Source organism: Sturnus vulgaris, unplaced genomic scaffold (genome assembly GCF_052056855.1).
Source record: "Sturnus vulgaris isolate bStuVul1 unplaced genomic scaffold, bStuVul1.hap1 Scaffold_195, whole genome shotgun sequence".
NCBI classification, from domain to species: Eukaryota; Metazoa; Chordata; class Aves; order Passeriformes; family Sturnidae; genus Sturnus; species Sturnus vulgaris.
The window spans coordinates 12,876,628-12,895,890 of NW_028276170.1; the positions used below are offsets into that span (position 1 = coordinate 12,876,628).

A 19,263-nucleotide genomic window follows, 5' to 3' on the forward strand; every position below is an offset into this window, starting at 1 on the left:
ATTGCAGAGCTAAAATAAACTATGTTCATACAGGAAAGTTTTCCAACAGAGAGCACTCATTGTAGTATTTGCAAAAAGTCAATAATATAATATGTACTTATAACACAACTAGGATTCAATTTCTTTTCTTAGTATGGAAGAGCCATAGCTGTGGCACCAATCATTTTGTTATATTTCATTTTCATTTTATTTGTTGCTTTTCTTCTGTCCATACCACAACATTGAGGCTATTGGGGTTTAGAAAGTGATACAATGTTATGGGTAGAACAGAGAATTCTCAATTCAGGTCCTGCAGTTTCCTATTAATGCTCAGAATTCTTGCACCTCCTTTTCAGTCCTGGATTGCTTCTGAGATTCTCCAGACCCTCTCTGGGTCAATACACCACAAACCTTCAGACAAAATATGTCTAACTATTTTCTCAAGCATTTGCTCTTATATTTCAAATACTCAAAGATGCTGTTTAGCCTGAACATTCAGCCATTTCACAGAGGCTTCTTCTGCCACTTCTTGTCCTCCTGATTGCAGCAAGTCATCCCCATCCTGCATTAATGCAATCCCTGGGGATGGGGTAAATTCTTGTGATATTTTCTGCAAGGCTTGCCCCAATAAGGCTGGTGCTTCCGTGCATCCCTGCAGAAGGACCGTCCATGTCTTTCTCATTTTCCCTTCTACCTCTTGTTCCCGCTCAAAGGCAAAATCCAGTTTACCATCCTGTGTAAGTGGGCATCCCCAGAAAGCATCTTTGCCATCAAGGACTGAATGGTGTCAGTGTGAGGAGGGCACCTGGTCCAGGATGGTGTAAGGATGTGAGACTGTGGGGTGCCTCGGTTTAGTAATTTCATTTATTGTTCTTATGTCCTGCACCATTCTGTTGATTCACTCTGATTTTTTGACTGGCAGGATAGGAACATTACAGGGAGAGATCCCTGGCTTCAAAAGCCCTGCCTTTAGCAGGGACTCAATAAGAGGCTGAAAGCTCTGCCTTCCCTCCCTTGGAACAGGGTATTGCTTTTAGACACCACTTGTACAATTTGCTTCAAAGTACATTGGAGAGGCTCCTTATCTCCCTTGCCCTATTTTTTCTGGAGCTGCCCACACTTCTGGGCTCACTTCAGCATAGGCCTTGCCAGACATTTGACACAAAGGTGCAACAGAACTAGCCTCTCTATCACCTTTTCCAATATTAATTTGCATTCCAAATTAAGACATCAATAACCTTCCCAGTAAATTGCAATCACATTTAGGAACACATAGGAATTCCTGCATTTCAAACCCAGTCCCCTGGGTGCTGGGCACCCCTTCCTGTTTCTATTCCTGTCACTGTCCCCCACATCTCCGTCCATGCCTGTGTCCCCCCACGGCCCATGGTAAAAAGATGAGAGTTGCTGTAGCTCATACAAGGACAAACAACATTTGTTTAACCCGTGGTCTGCCAGGGAACCACGAAAACATGTCCCATTCCCATCCTTTGCACATTTGGACCGGAATATGAGCTACTTTCTCATGTTCTTTGTTTTGTGTTTCACCACTTTTCCTTTGTGATCTGTTTGCTAACAGCAGTTTGAGTAATTTGATTTTTCACAAATTCCTCCTCTTTCTGTTAGTGGATAATCTGATTCCATCCCATGGGGAAACGTTGCATTCCTCATCTGAGTGGATTGGTCGGGAAGAAGGTGAGGAGCTGGAGCTGTCTGGTTGGGTATTATTTCGAGGACATTGTGTAATCTAATTATGCCATTGAAATGATAAATTACTTCTCTGTCTCCTGATATGAATTCGTTAGGGCTCCCAGGGGCTGGTCCATGGTGTTGTAGGATTTGTTCTGGTGTCTGTTCATCTTTTCTCCATTTTTGGTGTGCTCCCTGCAGCCAGGGCTGCATCAATTGGCCACTTTTCTCTAATTAAATCCCCACATACCTGGATTTCCAACTCATTTCCTTGAACTTGTGGCAGCAAAAACACCCCAGTGCCCCAATACACCCTATATAACCTGGACAGTGACAGCACAGGTTGGAGTGAGGAGAGGGATGATTCCCCCCCGCTGTTTTTCATGAAGTTTTCCCAACATTCTGCGTTTGCTGTTTCCCTTTTCAGCTTAACCAATTTCTGTTGCAGTCAGATATCCTCACTGTGGGCTCTGCCTTTAGTTGTGCAAATTCCATCTGTGCAAGCAGGCAGAGCTGGGGGTGAGGGACAGAGGGAATCAGCCCAATTCCTCCCCCAGGCATGAAGAGTTTGGTAAATTGTCTGCGCTTTGTCTCAGCAGAGTTAATTTGCATTTCTAAAGTTCCTCTCCTGGCTCTGCCTGGAATGAATCTTCTTTTCATCACAGCCCATCAGGGGACTCACATATTCTCTCCTTCCTCTCTCCCCTCCCCCCTCCCGCTGCTTTTCTTTTTTGGTCTCTTTTTAGAACAATATTCTATTAAATATTACAGGGCTTCTGGTTTTGCCAAATGCAGCCTAAAGGTGAACAGTGAACATTACAAATTCCATACCAAAATTTTGCCATCACTAACAGCCACTCATAAACATACACAAAAAATCCCCAAAGGAATAAAGATTTTTTCTGCTTATTCCCCTAACACTGAAATGTGGTTCTCACACCCTTGGCCCAATCTTAACTGAAAATATAAAAGTAGGATTATTAAAAAAAACCATTCTAATGGTGTAATCTTGTCACCAAAACTGTGGGAGGACCCAAAACTCTTCAACACCATTTCTACTGTTAGAGAATCAAGGCATTACTTGATTCCGGCCAGGATGTGCAGCAGAAATAATTTCAGCCATACATAGCCTGGGTGTGCAAAGAAAATCATTCCATGAGATGTGAGTTTTACTCGATTTTCCCTTAACTTTTCACAGTCCAAAACCTATAGAAATCCATTGGTTTTATGTTCATTGCTTCCAAGTTGTGTAGTTCTAAGTATTTAATTTCCTATCGGCCCCGGATTTCTTCCCCTCTACATTAATTAGGTCCGCACTCCTGGATTTCCTTCTCAGCCTTTTGCAGACCAGGCATCTCCAACTATGCCAGGGGCAGTGTCTGGGGTGGGTGTTCCTTGATGTTTGCTGATGGCCTTAATGGTCGTTATCTTTGTGAGTATCTTTTGGGCTATTCCCAGTCTATTGAGATGTTAAACTCCTCTCTGTTGACTGGAGGAAAATTCCTTAGAAATATCCTTAAAATTCGTTTCCCCAAAGCAAAGGCACATGAAGCCTGAGTAGAGAAATAGATTTTTAAAATTACACTCGGTATATTTTCCGACCATGGAATCCCCGGCAGCCCAGTGTGTGAGTGTAACTGAGGGGCAGAGTGGAATTGTGCCGTTGTCTTCCCCAGCAGCTGTGGCAGTGCAGGCACAGAAAGCAGCGAAGCTCCAGCAGTGGCAGCAAGGATTGGCCCCAGTGTGTGGAGATGCCAAAGGAGGGTGCCCAGGCAGAGGATTTCAGCAGAGGATCTGTGGGCAGGCCCAGGGGCTTGGCCCGATGTGGAGCCCTGGCTGCTGCTGCGTTGCCTTCAGTGCAGGGTCAGTGGTGCCCTCCCATGCTGCTCCTGCACCTGGGAATTCCAAATTCCTTTGGCATGGCCCTATTTAACATCCACATCCCACTCCAATTTCTTTTCTGACTCTGGTAGAGCCATGGCAGGGGTTCAATCACTTTGGTTTTTTTCATTTTCTCTAGTTCTGTTCTTTTTCTTATGTCCATACCATAATATTAAGGCTGTCTGGGTTTAAAAAGTCGTACAATATTCGGGCTGGAACAGAGAATCCTCAGTGCAGGTGTTGCAATTGCCTGCTAATCCTCAGAATTATCCCAGCTCCATTTTAGTGCTGGATAATGTTAGTTCTGAAATTGTATGGTACTTCTGTGGGTCAATACACTACAAAATTTCAGTCAAAATATGTCCCAAATATTTAACCCTTTTCTCCAGCATTTGCACTTCTTTTCAAATAATCAAAGATGGTTTTAGCCTGAGCATTCAGCCATTTCACAGAGGCTTCTTCTACCACTTCTTGTCCTCCTGACTGCAGCAAGTCATCCACATCCTGCATTAACCCAATTCCCTGGGGGTGGGGTAAATTCTTGTGATATTTTCTGCAAGGCTTGCCCCAATAAGGCTGGTGCTTCCGTGCATCCCTGGAGAAGGACCGTCCATGTCTTTTCCATTTTCCCTGGAAAAACAGTGACCCCATGGGCACAGGAGCTGTAGGAATTCTGCCATGGCCTTTGCCTTCCCCTTGGCCTTTTCCTCATCAGTTCTTGCATTCCCCTGCTGTGCCTTTGTGACCAAGTGCTCCAGGGGCTTCTTCTGCCCCTCCTGCAGCCCCCTCAGTGCCTGGGGGTGCTCATCCTCTGACAGCTGCTGAGCTTTCTGCTAAATCATTCCTTTCTGCACTGACCCAAGGAAAATGCTTAAAAGCTGATCTGGATGCTTGCCCGTCCAATGCCCATTTCCCAGCTGTTCCTTCGTGCTGCTCCTTGTGCTGTGGCTGCCGTGGCCAGCCCGTATCCCAGAGCCGGTGCCTGTCCTGCCGCAGTGTCCAAACGCGGCCCCCCCGGCGGGCAGGGCCGGCAGCTCCACGGGGCCGGGCAGCGGCCGGGGCGTCCCGCAGCCTCCTGGGGGCCGGGGGCCACTGCCGGGCCTGCAATTGCCGGGGGGTGCTGGGCTCAGGCAGCGCCCGGCGCTGAGCCCCGGCTGCCCCACAGCCCCGGCCCGGCCCCGCAGCTCCCCACAGGCCCCCAGCCCGTGCTCCCGGTGCCGCCCCTCTGCGCCCGCTCCTGCCGCTGCCCAGCACAGAGAAACCCCCTGCAATCCTGACCTCCTTGTGTGCCTGTCCTGGCAACCGGGGATACAAAGGATCTGCAGCAGCTGGTGACTTCTGAGGATAAGAGCCTGCTGAAAAACATCCCCATCCTCAGTATATTTCTCTTCCTCCTCTTTTCCATCATTCTTTGTCTTCCCACATAGATTCCTGCTGCTGCTGCTTCTTGCCTGAACCATATTCCCTGCACTTCTCATCACACCAACAGCATCCATCCCGTTGTCTAAATCCCTTCTGGACTTCCCTTATTGCTCCCCTGTGTCTCCCTGTCCTTGATGACCTCTGGGAGAATGTGCAAACTTCCTCAACATGCTTCCAAGGGCCCCTTCAGAGATATTTTGGGATCATCATCCCTTTTGCCGGGATCCCTTCCTGGCTTTCCCTTTCTATCTTCAATGGGTGCCCAGCCATGTTTAGTCCCCGAAGATGCCACTGTAGTCCCTGCTGAGATTTTCAGTGCTCTCTGGCTGCCGACTCTTCCCAGCCCCCCTGATCTGTCACTCGTCTGTCTCCTGGCCCCAGCGCCCCCCTGGATGGGAATTTGGGGAGGTGGGAGGGGGGGAGCGCCAAGGCCGGGCCCCCCCGCGCTGTGGTGGCGGCAGCGGCTGCAGTGGGGAGCGAGTGCGGGCGGGAGCGGCCGAGAGCCCAGCGCTGCCCCAGCCCGAGCTGCCCCAGCTCCATCGCTGCCCCTGCGCTGGGATGCTGTGGGTTTGGGGGGAAGAGGGAGCCGGCAGTGGGTGCTGGGCCTGGGGGCAGCAGGAGAAGGGAAGGAGAAGCAGGGTTGAAGAACCAAATGGTCAAAAGATATACGTGGGAGGAGAAGGTGGGATTCTGCGGGAGGAAGAGGAATAGTAGGAGGAACAGGGATGTGAGAAAGAGTAGGGACACAGGAGGAGGAGGAGCAGAATCAGTAAACACCACAAGGTTCCAGGCCTTCCTTTATATGCAGCCTCCCCCAGCCCCCGGCACGTTGTCTCCCCACATGCAGCAGGTGACTGGGGAGGGGATCCACGATTTTCACAGGGGTGAATCTTGGTGTTGCTGATCTGTATTTGGCTAAAAATTACTGTTTTGTTTTTTTACAGGGACTGAATCTTTATCTTTGGAGGGGATGTTTGCTGAATCTTGATGTTTGGGGGATTATTTAACTGGGTTTTGGTGTTTAAAGGAGTTTTGGGTTGAAGCTGGATGTTCTGGAGGTTCTTACACATACAAGATGCCCAATACCTTTCAGAGATGAACTTGGGTAAGGAGGAACCCCCAACCTAAAGCACTCTCCTCTTTTTTTTACCTCTCAAACCACGATTTTTCATTCCAAAGGCGTGGGCGCATGGAGGAGGAGAACAAGTCCCAGAGATCCCTCATGAGGAGGGGCTGCAAACCCAGCCCAGGGAGCTGCGAGGAGGAAAGACCCTCCCTGAACCGGGAAGGCGGCCAGAGATCCAGGCAGAGCTCAGAGCTGGTGGAGATACCTCCTGGAGGGGAGAAGCCCCACAAGTGCTTGGAATGTGGGAAGGGTTTCAGCTACAGCTCCAAACTGATCCGGCACCAGAGGATCCACACTGGGGAAAAGCCCTATGAGTGTGGGGAGTGCGGGAAGGGATTCAGAGATAGCTCCAAACTGATCCAACACCAGACAATCCACACTGGGGAAAAGCCCTATGAGTGTGGAATATGTGGGAAGAGTTTCAGCGACAGCTCTGGCCTGATCCGGCATCGGGTGATCCACACTGGGGAACGGCCCTATGAGTGTGGGGAATGTGGGAAGAGCTTTCGGTGGAGCTCCTCCCTGAAGGGCCACCAGCGCATCCACACTGGGGAGAGGCCCTACGAGTGTCCTGAGTGTGGGAAGAGGTTTCAGACCAGATCCAGTCTCCTCCTGCATGAGAAGATACACGCAGAAGAAAGGCCATTCCGCTGCCCCGACTGCGGGAAGGGCTTCAAGCAGAATGGCAACCTCACTGTCCACCGGCGCATCCACACTGGGGAGAGGCCCTACGAGTGTCCTGAGTGTGGGAAGAGCTTCTCACAGAGCTGTACCTTGACCCGACACCAACGGAGTCACCACTAAGGGAAGCCCTTTGAGTGTCCCGAATGTGGGAAGAGCTTCGTGCTCTGCTCCAGCTCCATCCCCCATGGGAGGATCGGTGTTGGATGATCCCCAGTGACCCCCGTTGGGCAGAGCCCTGGTGATCCGTGGTCCTGGTGATCTCCGTGGGGTGGGGGGAAGGCGTTGAAGAAATTTCTCTCCCTTCTTCTTGTCCCGCTGTGATTTGGTTGGTAATAAATTCCCTCGCTGTGCCCAGGCTGGCTCTGTTGTTCCCGTGCCGGTGCTCGGGGCGGGATCTCTCCTGTTCCTTCTCTCAACTCCCGGGTCTCTCCTCAGCCAATCAGAGAATGCGATGAAGAAGATTCAGCCAATCAGAGAGAGCAGCTGTGATGACTCACCGGTTGCCGGGCAGACCCGCAGCACCCAGTGTTCCCCACCTGGACCCGCCCTCCCCGCCCAGTCACGATCCCCCCGCGGGGTCCCCCCAAGTCCCTCCCCAGTCCCGCCCCACAATAAACGAAACTGGGTCTAACTGGGAAGCTTTATTGGGGAGGGGGGATATGCACCCCGGGACCCCCCCCCCCCCCACCTTCTTGCACAGGTAGAAGCCGAGCCCCAGCTCCAGGAAGACGAAACCCAACACGGGGCCCCCGATCCCCATCAGCACCTTGCTGCGGGCGGTGTCTGGCGGCATCTCTGGGGGTCCACAGGAGTCAAGACCTCCCAACATCTCTCACAGACACCCCAAGCTACTCCAATCACTCTCCCAGTCACCTCTAGCCCACCCAGGACTCCTCGAATCCTCCTCCCAATATCTTCCCAGCCTCCCCAGGACCCACCAACGCTCCTCCTGTCCCTCTCAGGATCCCATAACCCCCTCTCAGTTGCCCCCCACCAGCCCAGGACCCCCAAACCTTCTCCCAGTCCCTACCCAGTCTCACCAGGACTCACCAGGACTCCTCCCAGTCTCTTCCCATCACAGCCAACCTTATTCCAACCCTTGCTTTCCAGATCCAGATCTTTCTCTATCCCCTCCAGGTTCACTCAAACCCCACCCTGTTCCCCCCAGCTGATCCCAGTGTGTCCCTACTCTGTCCCAGTGCCCCCCAGTGTGTCCATCTCACTGTGGCCCTCGAGCTCCCACCCCGGCCCTGGCTGCCTGCTCTGCTCCATGGATTTCTACCCTGCTGAGATCCAGGTGAGGTGGTTCCAGGGCCAGCAGGAGCTCTCAGGGCATGTGGTGGCCACCAGGACCAGGTCCCCAACAGGAGAGGGCTGGTGTGGCACTGAGAGGGACTGGGAATGAAATTGGAGAGAGTGGGGGAACACTGGGAGAGAGTGGATTGGATTGGGGCAATGGGAGAGAGAGTGGAGGTTTGGGATTGGAATGAAAAGGACTTGGAAAGGACTGGGAGGAACTGGGGGGTCATTGGGGGAGAAGGGAGAGATTTGGAAGGGCACTGGGAGGGCATTGGGAGAGAGGATGGACGTTTGGGAGTGGAGTTGGAAGGACTGGGGGTGGACTGGGAATGGAATGGCTGTGGACTGAGAGGAATTGGAAGGGACTCTGGTGGCACTGGGAGGGACTGTGAGGACACTGGGAGAGACTGGGATGGACTGGGAGAGACACTGGAGTCACTTGGGATGAGGGGGCAGGAAGCCCCGGGGATGGGCACAAGAAGGGCTGACGTGTCTCGGGTGATTCCCAGGGAGGTTTTGAGGGGCTCCAGGGTCATTCCCAGGGCAGGGCCCGAGGGGACACGCTCTGCCCCACGCTCACCTCTGCGCTCCACGAGGAACGGGCTGGACAACTCGTAGTTGTGCCGGCAGTGCCTGTCCACCGCAGCCCGTCTGTACTCCATCCATTGCGGGTCGCTGTTCCAGTGCCTGGCAGCCTTGTCCCCAAAGGAGGTGTCCCCACGTGCAGCCCCACATCGCTGCCCAAGTGCAGGAACTGCTCCCGCTTGGAGATGTTCCTCTCCACGAACCTCAGCCGGTCGGTGCCGTGAATGAAGTGACACTCGGACTAAACCATCTCCTGGAACAGCGCTGTGTGTGCAGGACACAGGTCCGGGGGTGTCCCCCCAGCAGCCCCCCAGCAGCCCACAGTAGCCAAGAGCTCCGGGCCCCCGCCACACGCCCCATGGCCAGCGCCGGGCAGGGTCTGACACCTCCCCCCTGTTGGAACCCTGGAAACTGAGGGGTTTGGGCTTTCTCTGCTGACAGGCATTGACCCCCAGGAAAACACTGCTTTTGACCTGAGGCTGTGAAGAAGCTTTCCAGAACTGAGTGATAGAACTGGAATCACTGGTGTGTAGTTTGAATAGAAGTGTGTAATGTCCCATGGTGGAAAATTTAGAATTTGTGGTTTTAGACTATATTAATACATATAAAACAAGATGGAGGTTTTAGGGTGGAGTTTTCTTTCTTTTTCCCCTTCTTCACGGGTCTTGGTGGTACTTTTGTAATTGGATAGAATATTCCACAGTGCAGGTTACAGGTGATTGGTTGTTGGGTTAAAAGTAAAAAGAATTTAGCTGTGTGTTCTTAATTGGACAGATTGGCCCTTAAAAGGCCTTGTAGAGAGACAGAGATACGTGTCCATTTTTAGCCTGTTAGCTAGAAGTGCTGTAGAACTCACTGTAATATAGATAAGAATTAATAAATATCTGAGTCCGAACACGAAATTCCGTCTCTCGCGCATTTAATCCTGACTCTGGAACAACAAAAAAGAAGATAAAACGCGATACCCCCCTCCCCAAATTCTCCTGGCGGGGGGCGCTGGGGGCGGGGCGCGGGTGGAGTCCAGGTGAGGAGCTCTGGGCGCTCTGGGACTGCCTGAGGAGTCATCAGCGCCGCGCGCTCTGATTGGCTCAATTATTTTGGTGCCTTCTCTGATTGGCTGAGGAGAGGCCCGGGAGTTGAGAGGAGGACCGGGAGAGATCCTGCCCCAGGCTAGCGGTGGAAGAACATCCAATTAACAAGGCATGCAGATCATTTCCCAGCGGACCCCACACTCCTGTAGGAACTAAATGCACCGAGGATCTCACGAGGGTCACCAACTCTCTGGCGGCCAAATCCAGCCCTGCGCTCCCTGCGGGTGCGGGCACTCTGGGAAGGGCTCAGCTGCGGGTCAGATGGCCGGAGAGTGGCTTGGTGGTCACCTCGTGTGTGAGGCAATGATGGGCTAGAGAGATGCGTGCACACTGCACATAATCACTTCCAAGCAAAAATCATTCCAGGAAGGAGTAACAGCTTCTGACAGAGACCAAGTGTTGCCACCAGGTGCTCCTGCCAACAGCCGCCTGCAGAAAGGAGCACACACACCAATGCACGTGGGCTTTGGCTGTCCTCAGGCAGAGAAGTCCCCAGGGGACACAGGTCTCTGTGGCAGGAGCAGGCACCAGCATTGGCAGGCCTTGGGGGCAGCAGGTCTCCTTGGGCAGGGACTCTGCCACACCTGCTGATTTCACTGCTCCCAGGACTCAGAGCAGCATTCGTGCCCTGGGCCATACGTCCCTTGTCTGTGTCACACTCCTGTGTGTGTGACGGCCACCCAGCACCGGGTCTTGTCCCAGAGAGGCCCTGGCAGCTGCTCTGGAAGGCCCCGATGCCCTTCCTGCTGCAGCTGCATCGGCAACCGTGGGGGCTCCTTCTGCTGCCCTGAGCAGGCAGAGCAGAGGAGCATCTGCTTGTTGTTTGAGCCATTCCTAAAATTCCTGTTGGGCTGTCCTCGAACCTTGGGGGAACGTCTTCCTTGCAAGCTGGGCCACTTTGGGGGTGGGGGTGGGGTGGGGGTGTCCCCAGGGCACGTGGAGGTGTGTCCTAGGGCTCTTTGTGACACAGTGCACCGTGGTCACCGTGCAATAGGAAAGGGACAGAGCGTACAAGGGTGACCCTTTGTGACACATCGTGACATAGGTGCTGGTGGTGACACGGCCACACCACAGTGCTCGGTGCACTCGTTGGGACAGGACGGAGAGAGCGGTGCTGTGAGGAGCCCCCACACAGCCAGCTTGTTCCCTACTGACCCGAAGCTTTTCCAAAGCGTTTCCTCTGCCGGTGGCCTCGAGGACAGACTGCAGGACACGGTGTCCTGTAGCCTTCCCAAGGCTTCTCTGTTGCAGGTGCCCACAAGGCACAACTGCAGCACTTGCTCATCTGGAGCTTTTCCGAGACATCTCTCCTGCAAGCAGTCCCAACTCCAAACAGTGACATGGAGCAGACACCACCCATAGTGCCCAAGCTGGCCTGGGTGAAGGAGGAGGAGGAGGCTGCAGCTCCCTCAGCACAGCAGCCTGAAGAGCTGGAGCAGATCCAGCTGCTGCAGGAGGGTGAGTAGCAGAGCTGGGCCACAGGGGCTGGTGCCTGCAGCCAGCTTGGCCCCATCCCATCCCATCCCATCCCATCCCATCCCATCCCATCCCATCCCATCCCATCCCATCCCATCCCATCCCATCCCATCCAACATGCCCATGGACAGGACAGAAGAGGGGCTGGGGCTGAACGCCCAGGCAGCCACACCCCATCCCTGGAGCATCCCAGGGCTGTCCCTGCCTGGGAATGCAGGGCTGGCCTGTGTTCTCCAGCCTCTCCCACAGCCCCTCAGCCCTGGCTGCGCTCGCTCTTTGCCAGGTGCCGCCATGGACCCGACACAAGAGCAGGACCCTGCCCGTGGCCGCTTCCGCAGAACAGCGCAGGTACTGCAGCCATCCCCACCTGGGCTGGGCCTGCTGTCACTGCTCAGCCCAGCACCGTGCTTGGAGCACTCCATGGATTTTCCCTCTCTTCCTGCCCTTCTCCTGCAGATGATCTATGAATTCATCATGTGCATTTGGTGGGAAGAGACCACCAGTGTGGGCACTGGGCTCTTGGCAAACTTTCACCTCTTCACTGCTGAGACCGGGGCTGCCATGCTGGATTTGCTTGTGGAGAAGGGTGTCTCCAATCCAAAGCAAGTAAGCAGCCTCTGGCCAGGGCTTGATCACCCCAGGAATTGTGTGTCGCCTCAAGCCAGCTCTGCTGGGTTCCTTCAGTCTTTGAGGCCCAGACCAATAGGGTGGGAAGGGCAGCACTTCTCAGGGGAAGCTGGGGAACCTGCTGCTCGGGCAGGTGTCCAAGTCTCCCCGGGCCTTCTGCAGGTGCCAGCCATGGTGAGGTACATCCACAAGTGGCTCACGGCCAATGAGTCTGCTGGGCACAGGCTGGACAAGGCCCTTCTGGAGCTGACCAGGGAATACCCCTGCGATGTGCTGATGACTCTCTTGCGCTGGGCCCCATCGGGTGACAGGTACGGCAGCCCCACCTGCCTTGAGGGTTTAGGGTTCCCCGGCCCGTTACCCTGTAGAGCCTGTCCCTGGTGACTGCCAGACAGGGGGACAGTTCCAGGAGCCTCTGGCTCCTCCGTTTGCCAGTGCTGCCATGTCAGCCCCTGAGCGTGCTGCCACGCTCCCTCCCTGCCCCTCAAGATGCCTGCACCCCCGTGAGCTGGCTGGGTGCTGCCAGCGAGGGCCGGTGGGCAGAGGCAGGGCTGACGGCCAGCGCGGGCCCCTGCAGCAGCCCAGGCCACAGTGCTGTGGCCCAGACCCCCCTGACACAGAGCTCTGACCCCACAGAGCTGCTACGGCCATGTGGGGAGTGATCATGTCCTCCACTGGGACTGCGGAGCTGGCGCTGCAGATACTCCTCAATGTGCTGAACGCCTGGCCAGTGGACAGTGTGTACACCTCCGATGGGGACAGCACAGGAGTCTTTGCCCTGGCTGTGAGTTCCTGCAACTGACCTTGGCTTGCCCCTAGGCCACCTCTCCAGTAGCTAGCTCTCTGTCCTCCCCCCAGCTGCATCTCTCTGCCTCAGGCACTGCGCTGAAACCTGCCTTAGGGGCAAGGTTCAGGGGCACCAGGCTGGGTGACCCCGCGGTGTCTCCCCCGGCCTCTCCCTGGCATGCTCAGGCCCTGCCACACGGATGTCTTGGCACTGAGTGTTGTCTCTGGGTGGTTCATTTTTTGCAGGCAACCGTGACACTGTGGAGGGTCTTCAACCTGACCTGGTGCCCACCTATAGTGTTGGAGTATTTTCCCCGTCTCTTTTTGTGTCTGCTCTTCCAAGTTTACATCAGCGCACTGGATACGCCAGAGGAGGTTGATACCTTCTGGAAGGGGTGCCAGGAGCAACTGGGCCTTGCCACCAACCCCCAAAGGTGCTCCATCCCAGTCCTCCCAGTCTCCCCATCCCTTCCAAGGCAGGAGCCAGGGCTGCCAGCATCACCTGGGCTTTGCTCTGCACACAGGTTTGCAGTGCAGACCCTGAAGGTCCTGCTCTGCCGAGTGCACTGTGAGCGTGTTGTGGTAGCCATGGAAGGCAAGGCTGGCTGGGACACGCTGCTCTGTACTGACACCCACCACTATGCAGTGGGACTCCTGGCCAGGTGAGACCCCCTTCTCCCTGCTGCTCCCGGCACTTGTGCCCAGGGTGCCCCACACAGTTCCCATGGGCAGGGGTGAGAGGGTTTTGTCACAAAGAGACGGACGAGCAGACTGGAAAAGGCTGGCAGAGGAGGGTGCCCGGGAACAGCCGCCTCCCAAAGCTCCCACGGGGTGCTTGGGAAAAGACCAGAGCTCCGTGGGTCACTCCTGGGAGAGCTTTGCCCTCCCGGCTCAGGGGCAATGATGCCTTTTCCCCCCACCAGGGAGATGCGCTGTGTCTCCATGATCTGGTGTTGCAGCTTCATCTCCTGCCTCTTGGAGCTCCTCAGCCAAGACATTTCAGACTGGCAGCTGCCCGCCATGGCATTCCTTGTGGAGGTGAGCCCCATGGGCAGCACAGCTGAGCTGCCTCCCACCTCTCTGCCCTCTCACAGCCGCAGCTGCCTGGGACAGTGCCCGTGCCCTGTGCTGCTGCCTTGGCTCAGGCCTGTGCAGTTCTGAGCTCCTGCCAGCTGGGCACCCCGGTCACTGCTTTGTGCCTTTCAGGTCCTGGACCTCCTGGACATCAAAGAATGGGGTGACAGCCTCCTGGAGATCATGGCAAGGCGCCTGCAGAGCACGTCCAGGGAGATGCGTCGCCTGGTGCTCAGAGGCCTCGTGCAGCTCAGCAAGGACCCCTCGATGGTGAGAAGACAGCAGCGGCTGAAGCTGTGCTGGCAGCGTGGGGCTGGGGAAAGCAGCCCCTTGGGCTTGGCTGGCCTTTGGGAGCTGTGGCAGCTGCTCCCAGCTCTCCTGCATTGCTGTTCAGCTGCCCGAGTGCTTCAGGACAGGCCTTCGGCCCCTGGGCTCCACGGCAGCAGCAGCAGCATGGGCTTGCCCTGCCTTGTCTTCCATGCAGAATATTAGAATGTACAGCCTGACAGAAAGCCTTGCGGACCTGTTGTGGGATGCAGATGAAGACATCGTTGAGATGACCGTCGCGGTGCTCAGCTTTCTGCTCTCGCACAGACCCCTCGCAATACCCAGCCCCATCGCCCTGCGGCTGGCTGGCGCGCTCTGGCCACTGCTGGACAACGTAAGGCTCTGTGCCCCCAGCCACGGCCACTGGGTGCTGTCCCCAAGTGTGGGGCCCCATGGATTTTTGGGCCTGTGCACAGAGGGGCCTGGAGCAGCTGATGAGGAGGGCTTTTGCTTCCTTTCCAACAGGACAACCGCCATGTGCAGCTGCTCTCCATTCGCCTCTTCCAAGAGGTGATGAGGTTGGTATCGGCCAAGGGTAAAAAGCCCCTCAAAATGCTTGTGAGCAAGAGCCTGCTGCCACTCTTCTTCAACTGCCACGATGAGAACATGCGTGTGGCAGAGGTGAGGACTCCTGGGCGCTGCTGTCCTCCTGGCAGGGGGCTCAGCTGTCTCCCTGCACCCGGGCACCTCATGGGCTCCAGCCTCCTCCTGGCCTTGGCACAGGGAGGCAGGTCCTGTGCCCTGGGCTGCGGTGCCATCTCTGGGTCTCTGCTGCTCTGCAGGCCTCTTGTGAAACGCTGCTTTCAGCACTAAGCTTCCTGAAGAGGAGAGATCTTGAGCACCTGCTGATGGCGGATCAGATGTGGAGGTTTGGCGAGTGCTTGGTAAGAACGCTGCTCCCTTCCCTGGGCTGCCCACGCGGGCTCTTCTCCAGGCTCCTCTGGCCCCAGGGCCGGAGCTGATGGAGCCCCGAGCTCCATCAAGCCCGCGCCTTGCCGGGCCCTCTGCCCCGCTCAGGGCTGTGCGGGCAGGACAGGCCGGGGCCAAGGGACAGAGCCCGCGCCAACCCTTCCCTCCGTGCCCTGCCGCTCTCTCCAGCTGGCACAGGACAGGAGCCGAGCGGCCGAGCTGCTGCGCCAGGCGCTGCCGTACCTGCGGAGCCCACAGGAGCCCCTGCGAGAGGCGGCCCTCAGGTTTCTTGGTGAGCCACAAGCCCGGCTCCCTCCCCGCCCCGCCGCAGCTCGGCCCCAGCCCCGCCTGCTGCCCCGGCAGCGCCATCCGGGCCGGGGCTCTGGAGCCCCGCCTGCCCTCGGCGCCGCTGCCGCCCTCTCGCAGCCGTGTCCTTGGGCGTCAGGATGCGGCGAGGGCCGGGCCTGAGCCCTGCAGGGGAAGGCGCTGCTGTGGCCGCAGGGCTGGCAGCGCCGCTGCGGGGCAGCTGTGCGGCTGGGGCCGTGACAGGCTCTGTGTTGGCAGGGATGGCCGGGCGGTTCCTGAGAGAGCAGCAGCGAGAGTTGCAGCTCATGTGCAGGGGTGAGTGAGGCCAGCGGGCTGTCAGCGGGGGCTGGCGCTGGCAGCTGCGTTCCCTGCCCCGGCTGGGAGGGCTCTGCTCCCTGCGCGCACGAGGGGCGGCGTGGGCAGAGCACAGAGACCTTCCAGGGGCCTGCGGGAGGGACATTCGTGGCCAGCGCTTTCCAGCTGATCCTTGCTGTCTCCTGCTTCCTCCAGGCCATGGCAAGAGCTGCCGTGTGGGAGGGATGGGGCAGGAGGGTCTCCCCAGGTCCCTGCAGATGCAGGCTCTGACTGTGGCTCTGTTCCTCTCTCTTCCAGCCCTTGAGGACATGACAGATGACACCAGCCCTGCCATCTCATGCCTGGCTCTTCAGACTCTGTACATCAACAGAGCTGTACAGAGCATTCCCTCCTCCCGACTCCAGCAGATGCGAGATGGATTCCGCCGGCTCTGGAAGTCACGGCCTTCCCTGTGTCGCAGGGGCTGGTTGTCCTGTGTGAGCAGTGTGGAGAACTGATCCGGGAGGCTGCGTCTGCTGGGGCCACCTGAGCCTGCAGGGAACACCTCTGCTCTGCAAGCACTTTGTTTCACCCCACTGTAGGATTAGTAAATTGCCGTTGTCATACACAGAGGTCCAGGAGCTTTCTTTTGGTGCAGAGTCTTCAGGCCAATGGGGAAGAGGGCAAAAAGGGTGCTTGTGCTTGCCAAGTTGGCCAAGCGTGCGGTGTGGAAGGGAAAGTGGCCAAAAGGCCCTTGGCCTTTGGTGGTTCTGTGGAAGCCTTAAGGCTTCTGACAGAGCGGGCGGGCAGAGGCCGGAGCTGCGGCAGGGATCCCTGAGAGACCGGTCCCTGGAGATGGCCAGCACCCCTCTGCCAGCCTGGAAGCGCCATCTGTGTCCTGCCCGTGTGTTGCTGGCTGGATTGCTGAGGGCTCTGAGGTGCCTCTTGATGCGGCTCCTCTGGAGCTCCCTCAGCAGCCAGGCAGGCCTGGGGGAGGCGTGGAGGGCACGGGACAGTGGGAGGCCATGAAGGGCTGCGGTGCTGCCAAGGCCTGCCCGGAGAAGGCAGTGGGAAGGCGTGAGGGGGATGCGTGTGGCGCTGGGTGGCGGGAGGCTGTGATGGGCCAGGAGGACTTGTGTGGATGGGTTGGTGGGAAGCCCTGAGGAACTGGGTGGCAGAGGCCATAAGCAGCCCCCAGACAGCCACCTTCTTCCTGCCAGCCGGCTGCTCTGGCGCTTCCCCGACGCGTCTCTGGTGCCCGTGGCAGAAGCCCTCGAGGCCTGGCCTCAGCAGGACGGTGGGGACAGCCCCGAGGTGCCCAGGCTGCTTGGCCAGGGACAAGGAGGGACAGGGATTCCAACCATGCAGGACTTTTTCTTTTTCTTTTTCTTTTTCTTTTTCTTTTTCTTTTTCTTTTTCTTTTTCTTTTTCTTTTTCTTTTTCTTTTTCTTTTTCTTTTTCTTTTTCTTTTTCTTTTTCTTTTTCTTTTTCTTTTTCTTTTTCTTTTTCTTCTTGCTCTTCTTCTTCTTCTTCTTCTTCTTCTCCTTCCCCTTCCCCTTCTCCTTCCCCTTCTCCTTCTCCTTCTCCTTCTCCTTCTCCTTCTCCTTCTCCTTCTCCTTCTCCTTCTCCTTCTCCTTCTCCTTCTCCTTCTCCTTCTCCTTCTCCTTCTCCTTCTCCTTCTCCTTCTCCTTCTCCTTCTCCTTCTCCTTCTCCTTCTCCTTCTCCTTCTCCTTCTTCTTCTGTCTATACTTACAATGATTATGACATTTACTGCTACCACTCTTTCTTCTTCATCTTAATATTTTTATTCTTCTTATTATTATTATTTTTCTGTACTATAATTTTTTTTCTTATGGGCTTCTTCTACCTGTTCTCTTTCTTTCTACGTCTACTTCTTATTGTTATATTCTTTTATTCTTATAGTCTTATAGTCTTATTCCTATTTTTATTCTTAATTTTTGGTTTTGTGTCCTTATTCTTAATTCCTATTCTTTTTCCTATTCTTATTCTTATTCATTCTGTTTGCTTTTTCTTGTTCTCACTCCTTTTCCAGCCCTCCTGCTGGGGCAGTGGAGCCAGGCAGGGGCAGCGGCAGAGGCGGCGCAGCGCCCGCAGTGCCCGCCGCAGCCGGGATCGATGGTTATTGATGGGTGCAGGCGCTTCCACACGGGCAGGGCAGGCACAGCACGGGCCTGGGGAGCTCGGCTCAGCTGGTCCCGGCTCAACCCAGGCCTGGCGAGGGGCAGCCAAGGGGAACCCGCCTGCTGACAGACCTGCCCATCTGTGCTCTCTCTCTTCTTTGTCCTCACAGAGCTCAAGGACGCTCATTCCATCCCCCTCAGCCTCTTCTTATGGGGAGAGCTTCTGCCCAATGCATGCTTCCTCATGGGACTCTTGATGGTACATGCTGGTTTCTGCTGGGGACAGCTCCTGCTCAATGCAGGCTTCCCCTTGGGATCCCTCATGGCAGCTGTTGCTGAGGTTGCTGCATGGTTGCAGGCCTGAGCTGTCGCCTGTCCCCAGCCCCTGCCCGCTGAGGGCCTGCTCTTCCAGCCTGCTGGGCATGGGGCTGGCTGCTTTGGAGTTGGGATTCACCTTTTCCTCCTCCATGTGCAACTGTCTGGAGCACAGAGATCCCAGGAGCTGCTTCCTCCTGAGCCAGTGGCACTCCTGGCACTGGGCAGCGCAGGGCCCTGTGCCCCGTATATACCCCTGCAGGGCGGGGCTGTGCCATGTCACCAGGACAACAGAATGGCCAACAGCACCCAGGAACCCGATAGAACGGCCCTGTGTCACAAAGGGCCCAGCCCAGCACCCCTTCAGCAGCCCAAGCCCCTGGAAGTGGCATGGAGCAGCAGCCAGCCTGGAGGGCTTCTAGCCCCTTGTTCTGATCCACTGATGAAAATGATCAGAAAAGGCTCTGCCTCAATTAGGGTGCAAATGAGAGCATGTGGCAAAGTTAATAGTGTGGGTTTTACTGAAGAGTAAATGAGAGGCAGAGAAAATGACAGAGAGAGAAAAACAGAAATGGAATAGAGGTGGGGGGAGAGAAAGAGAGTGAAAGAGCCAAATTAAGTAGAAAACCTCACCACTCTGTGGATCCCAATGGAATTCTGCTCTCTGATGGAGAGCATCCACAGATGTCTTGGAGATGGATACCAGTGGCATACTGTGGATACTCTACATCTCCATTTTCTTGGTGCTGAGAGTCCCCCACAAACTTGTAGTTTAGGGGGTCCATACAGACTAATACATGATAAATGTATATTATAGTTAAAACTTTCACAAAATATTTAAGTAGAGGCTTTGTATTGTGCATTATAATATTAATATTTACAGAAATAAATGTAGTTGTGAAATAATAAATAATACTTTTATTTTTATAACTAACTGACAATATTTAGAATAACTCAAATATATTTGTGAAATGTCTATGTTGATTCAAAGTACTTATAATAAACTTAGAGTAGTGGAAATAGCTGAAACCGTCTGCATGTTCAGACATCATTGAAAGAACCATGCAGATAACATTGAGAGAACAGATGTAAGGAGGACTCTGCTGCTGACTGTCAATAACTGTCACTGAAATTACCAAACAGGGGACCCTTGTGAGCAAGTGACACAGGACCCTCTAAACTGCACAGAAGGGAGGACAGGGGTCGAACCAAGCTAAAGAATTGCCAGATGTAAACTAATTCAAAGCAACGT

General features: G+C 55.2%; 1 protein-coding gene across 1 annotated transcript in view; it reads left to right on the forward strand.

Annotated features, from left to right (window-relative positions):
• LOC148218091 (uncharacterized) overlaps nt 1-19,263 on the forward strand; it is an 85,493-nt gene that overhangs the window by 30,054 nt on the left and 36,176 nt on the right. Inside the window, 2 exon segments of the mRNA XM_088158049.1 lie at nt 2,006-2,010; nt 6,312-6,942. Of these exon segments, the coding sequence (XP_088014175.1) occupies nt 2,006-2,010; nt 6,312-6,942 (636 nt within the window).